Genomic DNA, 16,435 nt, shown 5'->3' on the forward strand with positions numbered 1-16,435 from the left:
CAAAACGACAGCAACTTGTCTGTTCCCCTTCCCCCAATTCCCCAGCGCTGTTCCCATCCCCCCAATTCCCCAATAAAAATCTTTAAAAAAAAATGCTAGTTGGGAAAACCACTGCTCATGTCAAGAAATAGAATATTAACAGCATCTTAACAACACCTGAGGACACAACTAATTATGTAAAAATCACATGAAGGTTTTTTTCTGATTATGAACAAAAATAAGCTTTTTAAAGAAATTTGGAGATTATAGAGATGTATTAAGAAAAAAATGAAAGTCATCCAAACTTCAACTTAAGATAAACATTGAATATTTTAGGCATTTCCCCACCAATTTTATGCATGTGTTTTATAAATGTGATTTATATAATACCATAGGTGCAGTTTTATGCTCTGCATAGTTTTAAATGTACATATTATAAGCATATTATGTTGCTGGATATTTTGTAATATCTTTACAAGCTTTGATAAGATATCCTATAATTTAACCATTTCCCTTAAAATTTCAGCCACTCTTTTTAATTAGTTTGTTTTGTATTTTTCAATGTTCCTGCTAACAGCCTGCTCTACCATAGCTATCCCGCCTTGGAACATTTACATAATAAATCCAAATGAAGATGTAACTCTTGATTTTTATATATGTCAAGCTTTGCTAACAATTTTCTGTTTGCTCTCAGATTTTTATTGCAAGATGAAAAGAAAAATAGATCAGGGGAAGATACATTTTATTAGTGGCCTAATATTCTCAAGACATGGATAGTTTTTATTATTTTGAATTTCTAACTTTTATAGTCTGTAAATTATTCCAATATAAATAATGCAGTTGTGACACTTTAGGTTTCCTGTGTCACCAGTTAGTCTCCCAGACTCGAATCCCCACACAGCTCTGCACATCTCTTCGCTGAATCCATCTCCCACCTCTCCTCATCTTCTGAAACCCTTCCATCAAGCCAGTGGGACTCATGCTCACACATCAGCAAACTCCCCCCATAATCTCCCTCTTCCCTTAATGTTGTCTTCATTTTGCTTTCCCAGGACACTGCTCCCCGTGCAGTGCACTCAAGTGGTAGCCATGTTTTCTCTCACACGCTTTGTTCGTCAGAGCCTGCAGGCGGGACAAGTGTCCTTACTGCCCATTGCCACTTTCACATCATCCTCCTTTTTTTCTCCATAACAAACCAGCTCTGAATCGCATGCCTTCATCTATGTGCCTGCTGCGCCTGCTTGCTGAAGTCATCTACCGACCCTCAGGTCACTTACCTCATTCCTCGAAGATGTTTTCCTCTGTATCATTGCCATTCTCTCCACCACTACTCCTTATCATAATTCTTGGTGATTTTAAGGTCCATAAAATTAACTCTTTCATACCCTTAATTCTTAGTTTCTTGTCCCCACTCCATGATCCTATCTAAAACTTGTCATTCGATACCTGTAACTGCAGTCTCTGTAATCTCCAGGTCAGCGATCATCCTCTTCTTTGACCACCATCCCTTCTCTCTCCTGTTTACTTATTCTCAGTACTTCAGCACTTTCAGTCTTGTCATTGATGCTCACACCTTTTTATCTGTTTTTATCTTTCTCATGACCTCATTTTCTTAACCAGCTAAATAGTCTCACCCTACATTATATCACTGGTTTAACATGTATTTCCCTTATCAATCCATTACTTATTTTTACTCAGTCAATTCCAACACTGGTTAAATCCTACTCCACCACACCTGTGCTTTCTAAGCTGAATGTGGCTGTTGAAAAATAGACAACTGTGCTGTGTAGTCTCACCATAAATTCATTGTCACTAACTTCAAACGGACCCTTTGTGCTGGTCTGCAATCATGCGACTTTTCTCTAGTCCATTTCCTCTCCCACATTTCTCATGATTATTTCACACCTTCCCCTCCTTCTTCAAGCCCAAACCCCTTTCCATTCTTAATCTCAGTCAATGGCCTTGCTTTCTGTTGCACTGAGAAAGGGGAAGCAATCAGAAGAAAACTAACAAGAGATCTCAGTACCACATGCACCCACCTTTCTGCACCTATGCTGTTACTCTGACTCTTCCATTACTTTGGACAAACTGTTCTTACTTTTAGGAAAGATCAAATCTGCCAATTATGCTCTTAGATCTCAGCCTTCTCTCCCACTCAAGCACATCACTCTGCCCATACCTGTTCTCCCCTCCCTTCTGCATCATCACTTTTTGGTTCCACTCCTATCTTTAAAAGACAAACAAACAGGGCCAGCCGAGTGGCTCAGTTGGTTAAGAGTTGGTTTGGAAGCGTGAGCTCTGAGCAGCAGGGCCACCAGTTCGGTTCCCACATGGGCCAGTGACGCTGCACCCTCTACAGCTAAGATGGTGAACAACAGCTCAACCTGGAGCTGGGCTGCCATGAGTTGCCAGCGATGGCATAGGCTGCAGTGGCCTGCAGTGGGGCTGCAGCAGGGCTGCAGTGGGCTGCTGTAAGCTACCGTGAGCGGCCGGCAGCCAGCGAGAACTGCTGTGAGCTTCCGTGAGCAGCCGTCCAATCGCCAGCGACCGACTGCCTCACCAGGGAAGAGCGTAATGATAATACCAACATGGGCCAGTGAAGCGACGTCCTCCACAACTAGACTGAAGAACAAAAGGACAGCAACTTATCTGTTTCCCTTCCCCAATTCCCCAATGAAATCTTTAAAAAAAAAAAAAACTCTCTTGACTCCTACTTTTCCTCTTAAATTTTACCACTCCATTCCTTTTTCCGTATGGTGAAGAGTTATTTATATTCTGTCTACAGTTTCTCTCCTACCATTCTCTTTTGAACTACTAAAATCAGGTCTTTACCTCCACCACTATCCCAAAACCAATGATGAGTGTTCAACTATCCGTCTTCATCTTACTTGATCTATCAGCAGCATTTGCTGCTCTGAAGCAGCCATTCTTCTTCAAACTTTTTGTTCAGTTTGCTTCCCTACACACGATATTTTAGGAATTTTCAAATTATATGACTGTTACTTCTCATTCTTCTTTGCTGTTCCTCCTTACTCAAAATCCACATGCTAGTATTCCCAGGATCAGTCCCTAGAGCAATTTGCTTCTCATGGTAATCTCGTCCAAGCACATGGCTTTCAATACTTACACTGACATTATTTACCATTATATCTATGATTAAATTTTAGATCCAACTCTTTAATTTTTCTAGAATGTATTATGTTGTGGGGAGATAATCTTTATTCAAATATATATTACTTTAAAGAAACATTTATTAATACTTCTTTTCTCCTTAAACATGATATCTGAATATATACAAATTTGTTTTATCCATATTAATATGGATAAATATGGTGTTTAAAGGATCATCTATTCTTTTGTACTTACCTTTTACTTCTTATTATAGTGTTCTGATAACCTTCATTTTATACTGTTTATATAATGTTTGGTAAAGCAAGGCCCCTTATTACTTTTCTTTTTCTAATTTTCTTAATGGGATGTAATTATATATTCTCCCAGATGACATTTTGATTTACTTTTTCAATCTTTACACCAAAAAAAAATGTTGCTAGAATTTTTATTGGAATTACAGTAAACCTATGTGTAAAGAGTTGTTATCTTTATATTATTCAATTATTGTCCTTAAACCAGGAGCATGATACTCTTCTCTATTCAAATGTTTTATGATTCACAGTAAGCAATTTTAATATTATTTATATAGGTTATGCATTTCTTATATTAAATTTGTTTCGATGTATCTTATATTTTCATTTCAGTGGTGAACATTATATTTTTGTTGTTGTTTCAATATATTTATTAACTGCTCATTACTGATAAACATTAACAGAATATATTTTTTACATATATTTGATAGCCAATTATTATTATTATTATTATTTAGTTCTAGATTTTCTTAATTAATTCTTTAATTTTTTTATTTATAACATTATTTGCAAATAATCATAACTGTGTTTTTCCTTGCCAGAAACTATCTCTAATATAATAATTTCATATTTTTGCATTGATTAAGTCTTCCAGAAAATGGTAAATAGGAGGGTAGTCACTTCCTATCTTACTCCTGATTTTAATGTGAATGCCTCAAATTTATCACCACAAACAAAGTATGATGTTAGTGGTTGCTTTAAGATAAATATTTCTTATCATGTTAAGAAAACTTCTTTTTATTCCTGGCTTCTTAAAGATATCTTTTTTTTAATCAAGTAGGATGTTAAAATTATCATGTGCTTATTTTGTGAGGAGTGGAGTGGAGATGAAGATGCACTTAAGATGTGATCATATATATCTTTTTCCCTTGAATGGAATGATGAATGTTAATATAGACTAGATGAATAACTGACTAGCTTTAACCATCCCTGAATTCCTCAAATAATTACTACTTAGTTTCAGTGTAGTATTCTTTCACCAGTTGGCTGGATGATAAAATAAAATAGATAATTTCAGGTGAGAGGGTTAATTTATATATTCTTAAGTGAGAATTAAATGCATTTATTTTTCTTATGCAATCTTTACTGGTATTTTTAAGAGAGTTGTGTTTGCTTCTGATGATTAATTTAAAAGCATTCATAAAGGATATAGTTTAATTTTTTTAGGATAAAAGTTGTCTTTATACTCTCCTCTTTGGATAAGTTGGCCATTATAGCTATTTTTGTGCCTTAAGAATCATAAATACAGGCCTAGAGGGGCGGCCGAGTGGCTCAGTTGGTTAAGAGCTCGCTCAAGAGTGCGAGCTCTGAGCAACAGGGTCACCAGTTTGATTCCTGGCCCGAGCTGAGCTGCCAACAGGCGGCAGGATAGCTCAGCTAATAAATAAATAAATAAATAAATAAATACAGGCCTATTTTCTGAGCTATCCCTAGATGAAGTGAAAAATAAATACATGTGTGCATCAAACATGCACAGCTAGTATAAATTGTTCTCTAAATTATTATATGTTGCTTTAGGCAACTTACAACTTTCAAATTTAAGCAGCTTTGTTCATCTTTGAAACAGCCTCATGAGGCAAATAGGAAATAGCTATTATTACTCTGAACTGAGGGAACTGGAGCATACTAATTCTTTTCTATGTGTAGTATGGATCCAAGTTTACTATCCTATCCATTACACAGTAGAATGACCTCTACATTGGTACAGTGGTGATAAAGATGACTCTGGGGACAGACGCATTGATTCAAATGCTGGCTTCATCCCTTGTGGACTGTGAGAGCATAGTCAGTTTATATAACCTCATCAGGGTCCTAGTTTTCTCATTTATTAAATGATGATAATAATAGTATTTACTCATACAGTTTTCATAAGGGTTCAATGACATACTTAACACATGTTAAGCTCCATAGAAGTGATAGCAATGATGATGATGATGATAAAGATGATAATTACCATACATATTATCCACCACTTATGGTCTAAGAACCAATCAGATGGTAATTAATCAAAACATGTAAAAACAATTGTGATCTCTAGCACTATACTAGATCTCACTTATCTCTTTTTCTTTTTCTGTATACCTTTTTTTTTAAAAAAAATATGGGGTAGAGAAGAAACAAAACTACAGAAAACTTTACAGGCTAAGCATTTCATCTGCTAAATAAATAAAACCCACATCACTTTGTAACTATTCTCTTCAAAATTAATGACACTTACAAGAGGGCTGTTGCTTTATTATAGACATTAATAAATCCTACACATAGGCATGTTGCTATAATAGTTCAGTGACTGTTGCCCCATAAGGAAAAGTTTTTGTTTGTTTGTTTGTTTGTTTGTTTGTTTTTGTTTGTTTTGTGGGGGGGTTTGTTTTTTGTTTTTTTCAAAATATTGAGTTGTCAGAAATGTCATGAACATGTTTGCAACAGATGGCACTAGTTCATTTTTGGAAGTACTAGAATCATTCACATCTATGTTATTGCTATGTCATTTGACAGATAACAATTCTAGCTTCATTCTAAAAACAAATTGAGCGATTTTGTTGAGTTTTGGAGATTTTACAACAACTTGAAGATGGAAGACCAAACTGTGCATGTTTGCCATATTTTACTGTTTTACTTCCATAAAGGGAAGAACACACGTCAAGCTTGTGAAAAGTTGCATAAAGTTTATGATGAAAATGCTCTACAACATTGTCAGAGCTAATGATCGTTCACGAAATTCCATGCTGGTGGTTTTTATCTCAACGACGCTCCTCGGTCAGGGAGGCCCACCGAGGTTGATGATGACAAAATAAAGGCATTGATTGAGTCAAACCCACATTACACAACACGAGAGATTGCAGAAACATTGAACATCCATCATCCAAGTGTTCACGACCACCTGAAGAAGCTGGGATACATAAGCAAGCTTGATATTTGGATTTCGCATGAACTCAAAGTTCATTTGATGTCGCATATAAACATCTGCAATATGCTCATTACATGTGAGGAAACAATCCTGTTTTGAAGCCACTGATAACTGGTGATGACAAGTGGACTGTGTACAACAATGTGGTGCACAAATGGTCTTGGTCCCGATGTGATGATTCACCTCAAACTACATGGAAAGCAGACATTCATCAGAGGAAGGTTATGCTCTCAGTGTTGTGGGATTTTAAAGGTGTCATGTTTTTCGAGCTCCTACCAAGGAACCAAACAATCAATTCGAATGTATACTGTCGGCAACTGGACAGTTTGAATGAATCCATCATCCAGAAATGTCCAGAGCTTGTTAATTGTAAGAGAGTTGTGTTCCATCGTGACAACGCGAGACCACACATGTTTGATCACCTGTCAAAAATTACTGGAGCTTGGATGGGATGTGTTGCCACACCCACCATACTCTCCTCACCTTGCACTGTCAGTCTTCCACTTGTTTTGCGCTCTCCAAAACTCTTTGCATGGTATGACGTTCAATTCAGATGAGGCTGTAAATCAGCACCTTGTTCAGTTTTTCACAAATAAAGACAGGTCTTTCTATGAATGAGGAATTATGAAGCTCACTGAAAGATGGCAAAAGGTTATCAAACAAAACGGGCAATGTATCATTGATTGATCTTTGTTCTTTATATAAATAAGTGACCTTTGAAAAACATAGACAACGTACGTCATGACTTTTCTGACAACCCAATAGAAGAGTAAAATCCACATGATATTGAACCCCAAGCCAGGATATAGATAGATAGATGATAGATAGATAGATAGATAGATAGATAGATAGATAGATAGATAGATTTTCAGAATTTATATATAACATGCACATTTATATCTATCTATCTATACACATACTCATATATAATCTCATTTAATCATCACTACACTCCCATGGTCAGTATTATTTCTCCTATATTTTACATGGGCCTATTGAAGTCTTAACAAGCTCAAATAATTTTCTGAAGACGAAATAGTTTGTAAAATATATTTTTGCTCTAGCACAACTCTTATTTTAAAATGAAAAGAAAAAAATAAATCTCCATTATTGATGTGCCCTGTCGTCTGTTAGAAACCATCAGTATCTGTAGTTAAGCAATTAGCTCTGTCTTCAGTAAACAGACTCATCACTAGAATATCCTGTATTTAAGGTGTTTTATAAAACTTATCTTATTTAATCTTTCTAACAACCTTATCAAAATAGGGATTATTAGCATTTTATTACAATGCTGAAAATTAATGCTAAGAAAATTTATTGTAGGTAACCTACAGAGTCTTGGCTAAAATGTATTAGAATCAGGTTTCAAATCTAAATGCTACCTACAGTTTGTGAGAAAGAGTGAACGCATTCTTAGCTAATTAAATAAGTTTGATTTTAAAGTCTCAGGTGACTAATATTCTAAAGTACTGATAGAATATTCAAAAGTGATTAAAAGCCATGTATGAAAAATATTTGAAAAACTATAAAATTGTGAAATTTGTCACAGGATGGAAAGAAGTGAAATGTCATTCCAGGTTTTATAAAGGAAAGTAAAATATAAGAAACAGATTGATTTTGATCTCCAGTGAAATTTAAGGATTACTTACTTAACCAACATCTACCAAGTGTAGAAAAAATAAACAGTGCTCATTAGGAATCAAAATATGTTCACTCAAAATAAAACATATCAAACTAATTGCTAGGGTTAATTTTATATATATATATATATGTATATATATATACATATATATATGTATATATATATATATATATAATCTGAGACCTAAGTTTCCTGAATACCATTACAATATCAAATTCATCAGAAAGTGCGATACATCCTATCTCAAATTCAGCAAAAATAATGACAGCTACCAGGTGTCCAAACCTATGTATGTTCCAGGGCCAATGCTGACCACTCTAGATTTTTCCCAGTTATTCTTACAATAAGTTTATGAGGTAAGCAGGATTGTTCCTTCTTTTACAGCTAATGAACTGATGCTGAAAGAAATTAAATAATTTGCTCAAGTCATAAGCCAGTAAAGGTCAGATCTATAATTCAGACTGGTGTGTTTAAATAGGCAGGGACAGAATATTTCATGATATCATCTCAAAAAGTTTGAAAATATGGGCCAGATGGCAATCAGTTAACAGGTTTAATGGATGTAGAAGTTTCTGAATGATGTGACCTAGAATAAACTCTAGAGATGTCCCCAATTATGAGGCATAGGATTTGTGTTTTACCCTGTCATGTTCAAAATCTTTATCAGTCATTTGGATGAGATCTATCAAATATTCAGATGGCATAAAACTGGAAGTGGTGGGCCGGCCAAGGGGCGCGATGGTTAAGAACTGGCTTGGGACGCCAGAGGGCCCCGGTTCGGATCCCACATATGAGGGCCAGTGACACTGCCCTCTACAGCTAAGATGCTGAACAACAGCTCAACCTGGAGCTGGGCTGCTGTGAGTCACGGGCGACGGCGTAGGCTGCAGCCCCTGTGGCAGTGGGTTGCCATGGGCTACCGTGTGTAGCTAGCAGCCAGCATGAGCGGCAAGCAGCCACAGTGAGCGGCTGTTCAGAAGCCGGCGACTGATGTGCCTCGCCCGGGAAGAGCGCAACGATGGTGCCAACTTGGGACAGTGAAGCAACGTCCTCCACAACTAGACTGAAGAACAAAACGACAGCAACTTGTCTGTTCCCCTTCCCCCAATTCCCCAATAAAAAATCTTAAAAAAAACAACAACAAAAAAACAACAACTGGAAGTGGTACCTGATGTGTTGGATGGTTGTCAAGAATCAAAAACAGCCTGAAGTGTGGAACTATGAGCTACAATTAACAAGATGAAATTAATAGAAAATGTTTTAAATGTAGGTAGGTTCACTTGTCTATTCATTCTTGAGGCATTTGTTAGTAAGTATTTCCAATATTCATGCATTGTGATAGGTGCGGGAAATATAAAGATGAGGAATGCATGGGCCTTGTCCTGTAGGAGCTTATAGTCTAGTGTTTAAGGGAAAGAACAAAAGAAATGACACATAATAGCCATTTCGGTGAAATAGAAGTTCTTACCTGACCACAGATTCATTTGTACAAAATCCAGATCAAGGAAGGAAGTACATTCGATATATTTACAAATCACAGGTAGAGACAATCCTTTTTAATTTTTTAATTGTTTTAATTTTTGCCAAAGTAAGTTTTTATTTTGCAAGTCATTTGAAAGACACTGAGTAAGGAAGGAGACCTAAGACTCAATAACTGTAGCTTCTAAATTCATATTCTGTCCAGCACCCACCAAAGGCCTCCGTTGCTTTTTTTCATAATTCCTATCTTTAGCTTCCTGGAAAAGAGATTTTTTTCCCCTAAGCTATCTTCATTTATTAAGAGTAGATCTTTATGAGAAATCTTGAGTAACCAGAATTGTTTTTTTGTTTGTTTGTTTTTGTTTTTGTTTTTAAAGATTTTTATTGGGGAATTGGGGGGATGGGAACAGCGCTGGGGAATTGGGAGAAGGGGAACAGACAAGTCGCTGTCCTTTTTGTTCTTCAGTCTAGTTGTGGAGGACGTTGCTTCACTGGCCCAAGTTGGCACCATCATTGTGCTCTTCCCGGGTGAGGCAGATCAGTCGCCGGCTTCTGGACAGCCACTCACTGCAGCTGCTGGCCGCTCATGCTGGCTGTTGGCTACACACAGTGGCCCATGGCAACCCGCTGCAGCAGGGGCTGCAGCCTACGCCATCGCAGGCGACTCACAGCAGCCCAGCTCCAGGTTGAGCTGTTGTTCACATCTTAGCTGTAGTGGGCAGTGTCACTGGCCCTCATATGTGGGATCCAAACCGGGGCCCCCTGGCGTCCCACACCAGTTCTTAACCTTCGCGCCCCTCGGCCGGCCCAACCAGGATTGTTAAATGTTTAGCTTTGAAAAAAGATTTTTAGGGCTGGCTGAGTGGCTTATTGGTTAAGAGTTGGCTTGGGAGCGCGAGCTCTGAGCAGCAGGGCCGCTGGTTAGGATCCCACATGGGCCAGGGACACTGCACCCTCTACAGTTAAGATGGTGAACAACAGCCCAACCTGGAGCTGGGCTGCTGTGATTCACTGGTGATGGCATAAGCTGCAATGGAGCTGCAGTGGGCTGCCATAAGCTACCATGGGTGGCCGGCAGCCAGCGTGAGCTGCCAAGAGCCACCGTGAGTGGCCTTCCAATGGCTGGCAACCGATCCACCTCAGCCAAGAAGGGCGCAATGATAATACCAACATGGGCCAGTGAAGCAACGTTCTCCACAACTAGACTGAGGAACAAATGGACAGCAACTTGTCTGTTCCCCTTCCCCGATTCCCCAATTAAAAAAAATTAAAATTAAAATTAAAATTAAAAAAGATATTTAGCTTCAAAAAAAGATTTAGGAAGTAACGGCATTCTTTAGATATTTGAGGACTTTTCCTGGGAAATGGGAATTAGACTTAATTGGCATAGCTTCAGAAGACAGAACTTGGATCACTGACTGAAAATTGGAATGAAACATTTTCATTCAGCACACGAAAAACTTCATAGCTTATTGTTATAAAAGATGAAAACAGCTGTCTTTTAAGAATCAATGCATTTAATAATATGCCAAGGAAAGTGTGGAGGTATCTCTATAAGGAAAGCAGGTTAAGTAACTTCTCACATTACACTTAAGAAACAAAATATTGTTAATATTATATTCATTTAATTTAGTAGACGCCATATATGCTTCCAGTTTTCCCATGTGCAAAAAAATACAAATATCATATATTCCAATCTATTATTGAAAAGATATTAGCACATAACACTCTTGAGAACATAATTAAACTTCTCATTAGGCATCTAAACTATAGAAAGTTTTCTAAAGATTAATTTCTATACAAGAGAAATATTATGAGAAATATTATGTCCACTATTTTAAAGCAGATAGAAAAGTCCTATGAAAGGCCTATGTCAAAAAGTTTCAAAAATAGCATCATGATTTATGTGTTGTGTTTGTCAATATAACAGAACATTTGATTCAGTTAACCAAGTTTAGTATGTCAGCAGCCCTTTGAAAAATTGACTGTCCAGAGAAGGTAAAAATATTTGTTTCCTCTGTAAGGATATTATATAGAGTTGTAGGTATGAGAGAAGCAAACCATATTTTTGAATCTCTGTGTTTCTAGTAATGATTAACATTATCTTTGAGTGCTTTGATTCAGATATAATGGTAATTAAATTACATAAAATAATTATGCAGTGAGTTTTGTTACAAAAGCAAAATGCTAATAATTATTGTTCAAGATCTCCTGTATTTTTTGGTACGTGTTCATTTCTATAACTATAAAACATGTTCTTAAAACAGTCCACAGTTAATGCTTACTCATCATTTGACACCTTGTTGAATGACTTGAGGCTGGAATTCATAGATACTTATCTTTGAACCATTATTTCTCCCTATGCTATTGTTAAATATGGAATGTCTATTTTATTGCTAAAATATGGTGATTCCTTTGGATGGCTGAATAAGAGAGGATTACAGTACTTAAATCAATATCAAAATATGACAGATCATCATGCCCTGCTAACCACATTTCTGTTCAAGTCATTAGACTTGAAACTTGGCTTTTTTAATCTTAAGAAACCTGACCAGTTTCATCTATACTTTCTGGAAAGTACATTCATTCATTCAGTCAAAATAGTCATTGGATGCCTACCCTATTTCAGTCACTGTGTTGAGATACACGAAGGAACATTTAGCTCAAACTTAGGGCATCAGGGAATGTTTATCAGAGAAAGTAACATTTACAGTAAGAGCTGAAGAGGGAGAAAAAACATTTCAGATCAAGGGTTTGCATATTGAAAGTCCTAGAGGTAGAAAAGAACACTGCATAGTTTGAGAATTTCAGATGGTATCATACAGCATAGTGTGCAAAGTTTGCAGTAGCTAGAGGTAAGGCTGGAGAGGGGAGTAGAGGCCAGATTACAAAGGTCTTCCTTGCCATGCTAAAGAGCTTGTTATTTGTCTTGAAGGCAATGGGGGACTAGTGGAAGCTTTCAAGCAAGAGAAGGGCAAGGTTTGCTGTGGTTTTTAGGATGATCACTTTGATTGCAGTGTGGGGAAATCACTGGATAAGAGTATTTGGAAGCAGGACTTTTTAGCTAATAAGCTGTTCTAATAAGGTAGATGAAGGGTGACCAGATTAAAAGCAGTAGCAACAAGGAAGTAAAGAAACAGAGTAATAGAATCATGGAATGTGTGAGAGACATCTTTAGATTGATGAGAGAGGTCTTTAGAGTGCTTGCCTGAGGAATTGAGTAGGTGACAAGTGACCCCAAATGAAATGGGGAATGCAGAAATCTTTATAAGTTTTAAAGAGAGGAGCATACTATTTGACATTTCAACTTCAAGGTGCTTTTGTGTTCTGTAATAAGAGCTATCCAAGAAGCAATTGGAAATGTGAGCCTGGAAATCATTAGAGATATCCAGGCAGAATACACAAAATGTATAGTTTTGAACACATAGATGATAGCTGAAGTTACAGTAATGCATGAAATCACCAGGGTAGAATATATAGGGGAAAAAGTGATGAGAGCCAAGTTTAAAATCAAGGACACCAATCTCACTAAACAGAAAGGGAAGAGTCCATGAAGGAGGATAAGAAAGAGAAACCATAAATAGGAGAAAAATCAATAGACTGTACTACTAACAAAACCATAGGAAGAGAAAATTTCAATGAAAGAGTGGCCAGAAATAGCTGCTGCTGAAAATTCTTATATCAGGAGGGCTGATGTTGTCAATAAATTTTGATTTAGCAACAAAGATTTGATGCATGAGCCTGGAATTGTGTTCCAGTGGTGACATCGGAAGGCTGTTTAAAGGCTGAATGGGAGGTGAAGAAGCAGAGACCAGGAATGTAAATATTGTTTTAAAAAAGTTTATCAACAATGAAATGGAAGTTATGAAGGGACTTGAGACCCCAGAGATATTTTAATATAGGAAAGTCTTGACCGACTTTAAATTTCAATGTGCATGAGCCAGTAGAGATGTAGAAAATCCAGATGCTGGAGAAAATGGGGAGGTGAGAGGGCGAGGAAACCAGAATTTAGGAAGAGAATAGCTTTTGACAAAGGATAGAAAAAGAAAAACACTTCCTGTGAACAGGAATGTTAAAGGGATGGAAAATAATGCAGGCAAGATGGTGAGTCCTTTGGCAGGAAGCTGAAGGAGCACCCAAATGTGGATTTCCTTTTCTCTGATAATAGGGGCTGTCATCTGCCGAGAGTAAGGTGGAGAATTGGGAATATTTGAGATTTAATCCTATCACACTGAAAAACTGGATCTATTTCACATTAAGCTATAAAGTAAATCTGTGACAATATATTTTCAAATTTATCACCAAAAAATGTAAAAATAAACAAACAAATAAAAATCACTGGTCTCAAATTCACTGTGGTAATGAATGTCATGGTTTCACCCCAGGGAATGGCACAAACCCTCAAAAAGATTCAAAATAAGTTCTAAAAAAAAATTAAATTCCAATGGCAATGTCTGTAGAAAAAGTTGCTTCAGTTACTGTTTTTCATGAATGACCATGCATACCATAGCAAACATTGTCTGGCCATTAGAAGACACATGAAAAATAAATATGTGCTTCTTGATGGACTGAATTAAGCAAGGAGCTTGGAACGTGGGTTGTGGTCCAAGTTCCTGTAGAGTCTACAGGTGTCTCTGTGTCTCCAGCAGAATTGATCAGGAGACTAGTTTACTAATCTATGCATCTATTCTGTTACTGACTTTGTTTTTGCTTCCCAACTTTTTTTTTGATATTGCTTATAAAAAGTTACTCTATGACCACCCTGAATCATGTCTTATAAAATCAAGCTAAAATCCAACTCCAAATTCCATGTATTTTCTTCTTTTTCTCAGCTTCCAAAGTCAAGTCACATTTCCACTAAACAAGAGTCAATATTGCATTCTTGCTACCATGTTTCATTTTTGCCATTTTTTGTTTTAATTTTCCCAAAGTCGAAACAAGTTCTAATAGGGTATGATGTTATTTTATTTTTTTACCTCATTGATTTCTCTCAGTACCTGCCTCAGTGCCTGACATGTAGCTCTTCCTAAGTCCTTATTGCATAAATGATGGCTTTGTGTTAAATACATTTCTACTTTATGAGAATTTTAATTTCAAAGCTGTTTACACACTATTCTGAAACTATTCTAATTTCCTTATGTAAATGTCTTAAATCATATTACCCAGTGCCCCTTATTATGCAAGCATGAAAAAATATTGACCTGAGATTCTTGGTCTCAGATTGGGTCCTCTCTAGCTATAAGAACCATTAACATTTGGCAAAAATCAGATGGATAACATTTTTAATGTGCTAACTAGGTTGACCTTTTTTTCTTTCTTTTTTCCATTGCCTCTTAAGAAATGTGTGCTTTCCACCTTGGTTTGGTTTCAGAAATCCCATTGGCGGACATGCACCACAGTCCCAGGATTTTCAGTACTTTCCTAGCATGTTGTAAAGAAGAAACATAAATGGCCAGATGATATAATAAATTTTAGAGATTTGTAAGGTTTATTCCGAAGATTAGAGTAAGAAACGATTTTATACAGAGATTGCATGGGAAAAAGAACAGAAACTCTTATTGTCAGTATAGCTACAACAGCCCATTGCTAGTTTCTCAAATGAAAGCGCTTCTTTAAAAATATGTATATCAAGAACTGAGTTCTTTGTCACTGGTGTGTGTGTGTGTGTGTGTGTGTGTGTGTATGTGTATGTGTATGTGTGTGTGTGTGTGCGTGTGTGTGTATGCATGCTCTTGTGAACATGCACACTCATAGGTACGGAGTTGGATGATAAATTCCACTATAAATAAAATCCCATTAAATTAAAAACAAACCCCTCTCTTTCTGTTTACAGAATTGCCAGCATAACACTGCTGGTGACTACTGTGAAAGATGCGCTCTCGGGTACTACGGAATTGTCAAGGGATTGCCAAGTGACTGTCAGCAATGTGCTTGCCCCCTGATTTCTTCCAGCAACAAGTAAGACTGACAAATATTACCATGTTTTCCAATCAGCTACACCATCTGTGTAGCACATGGGCTTTCAGATTTGGCTGCATTTTCCATGTAGACAAAAATCTCAATTTAAGATAGAGATTTTTTAACAATATAAAAACATGACAACAGCCAGCACACAATACTCGCTGGCTCATTTTTTCTTTAAAACCTGTGCCAAGTAAATAATATTTGTTAATTAAAATATAAATGTTAACATAAGATGTGTTTATGAAATACATAATATAAGTACAAATGTACAGAATTTTATTTATTTTTATAAAGGTCTAGTGTTCGCATATATATAGTTATGTCATAAATTCAGCTATAAAGGATTGTTTGGGTGCGTATTATATCACATTTGTTGCTATTTCTATACATTTTGTGTGTTTAATTCATGGTTGGTAAAGAATGGTTAAGAAAATAATTGAAAAATGGTACAGTTAAAGCAAGGTGACTTATTGATTGCTATGCCCCCAAATAAGTATCTTCCAGAATCACAGCCCCCTTTCTGTTAAGATGGTCTGGGCTTGATACCATGGAAACACAGCCATGAGGGGAAACAAAAGCTGAAATCATTTATTTCAGTGCTTTTGGAACATTCTGCATTGATTTACGAGTATATATCAATGAAAGCCCCTAGATGTTTTCACTTACCTTTTTGCTAAGGCTATCTATGCTTTCTGCTAATGATTAATAGACTTCAGTCTCTACATGGAAGGGCAGTTTTTCTCTAAGAAGTTGCTGTTGAAAAGAAGGTAGGACACTTTGTGCAGAATTAGAATCCTGGACACTGTATCTTGAGTATATAAGACCCCCACAGCAACTCAAATGAAGAGATCATTCCACGGGTGCTGACTCAGTATTTTGTTTTTTTAAATTTTTATTAAATTTGTTGGGGTGACATTGGTTAGTAAAATTATATAGGTTTCAAGTGTCCAATTCTGTAATATATTGTATATATATTGCATTGTGTGTTCACCATCTAGGGTCATTTCTCCTTCTATCACTATATATATATATATATATATA

The 16,435-nt window shown here is 36.6% G+C and overlaps 1 protein-coding gene across 1 annotated transcript in view; it reads left to right on the forward strand.

Moving 5' to 3' along the window:
* Nucleotides 1-16,435, forward strand: part of LAMA2 (laminin subunit alpha 2) — a gene marked incomplete at its 5' end in the record, with an annotated part of 435,223 nt that overhangs the window by 259,408 nt on the left and 159,380 nt on the right. The window contains one exon of the mRNA XM_019630849.1: nt 15,264-15,388. Coding sequence (XP_019486394.1) covers nt 15,264-15,388 — 125 coding nt within the window. The remainder of the gene's footprint in view (nt 1-15,263; nt 15,389-16,435) is intronic.

The sequence above is a fragment of the Hipposideros armiger genome, unplaced genomic scaffold, assembly GCF_001890085.2.
Source record: "Hipposideros armiger isolate ML-2016 unplaced genomic scaffold, ASM189008v1 scaffold_957, whole genome shotgun sequence".
Lineage (NCBI taxonomy): Eukaryota > Metazoa > Chordata > Mammalia > Chiroptera > Hipposideridae > Hipposideros > Hipposideros armiger.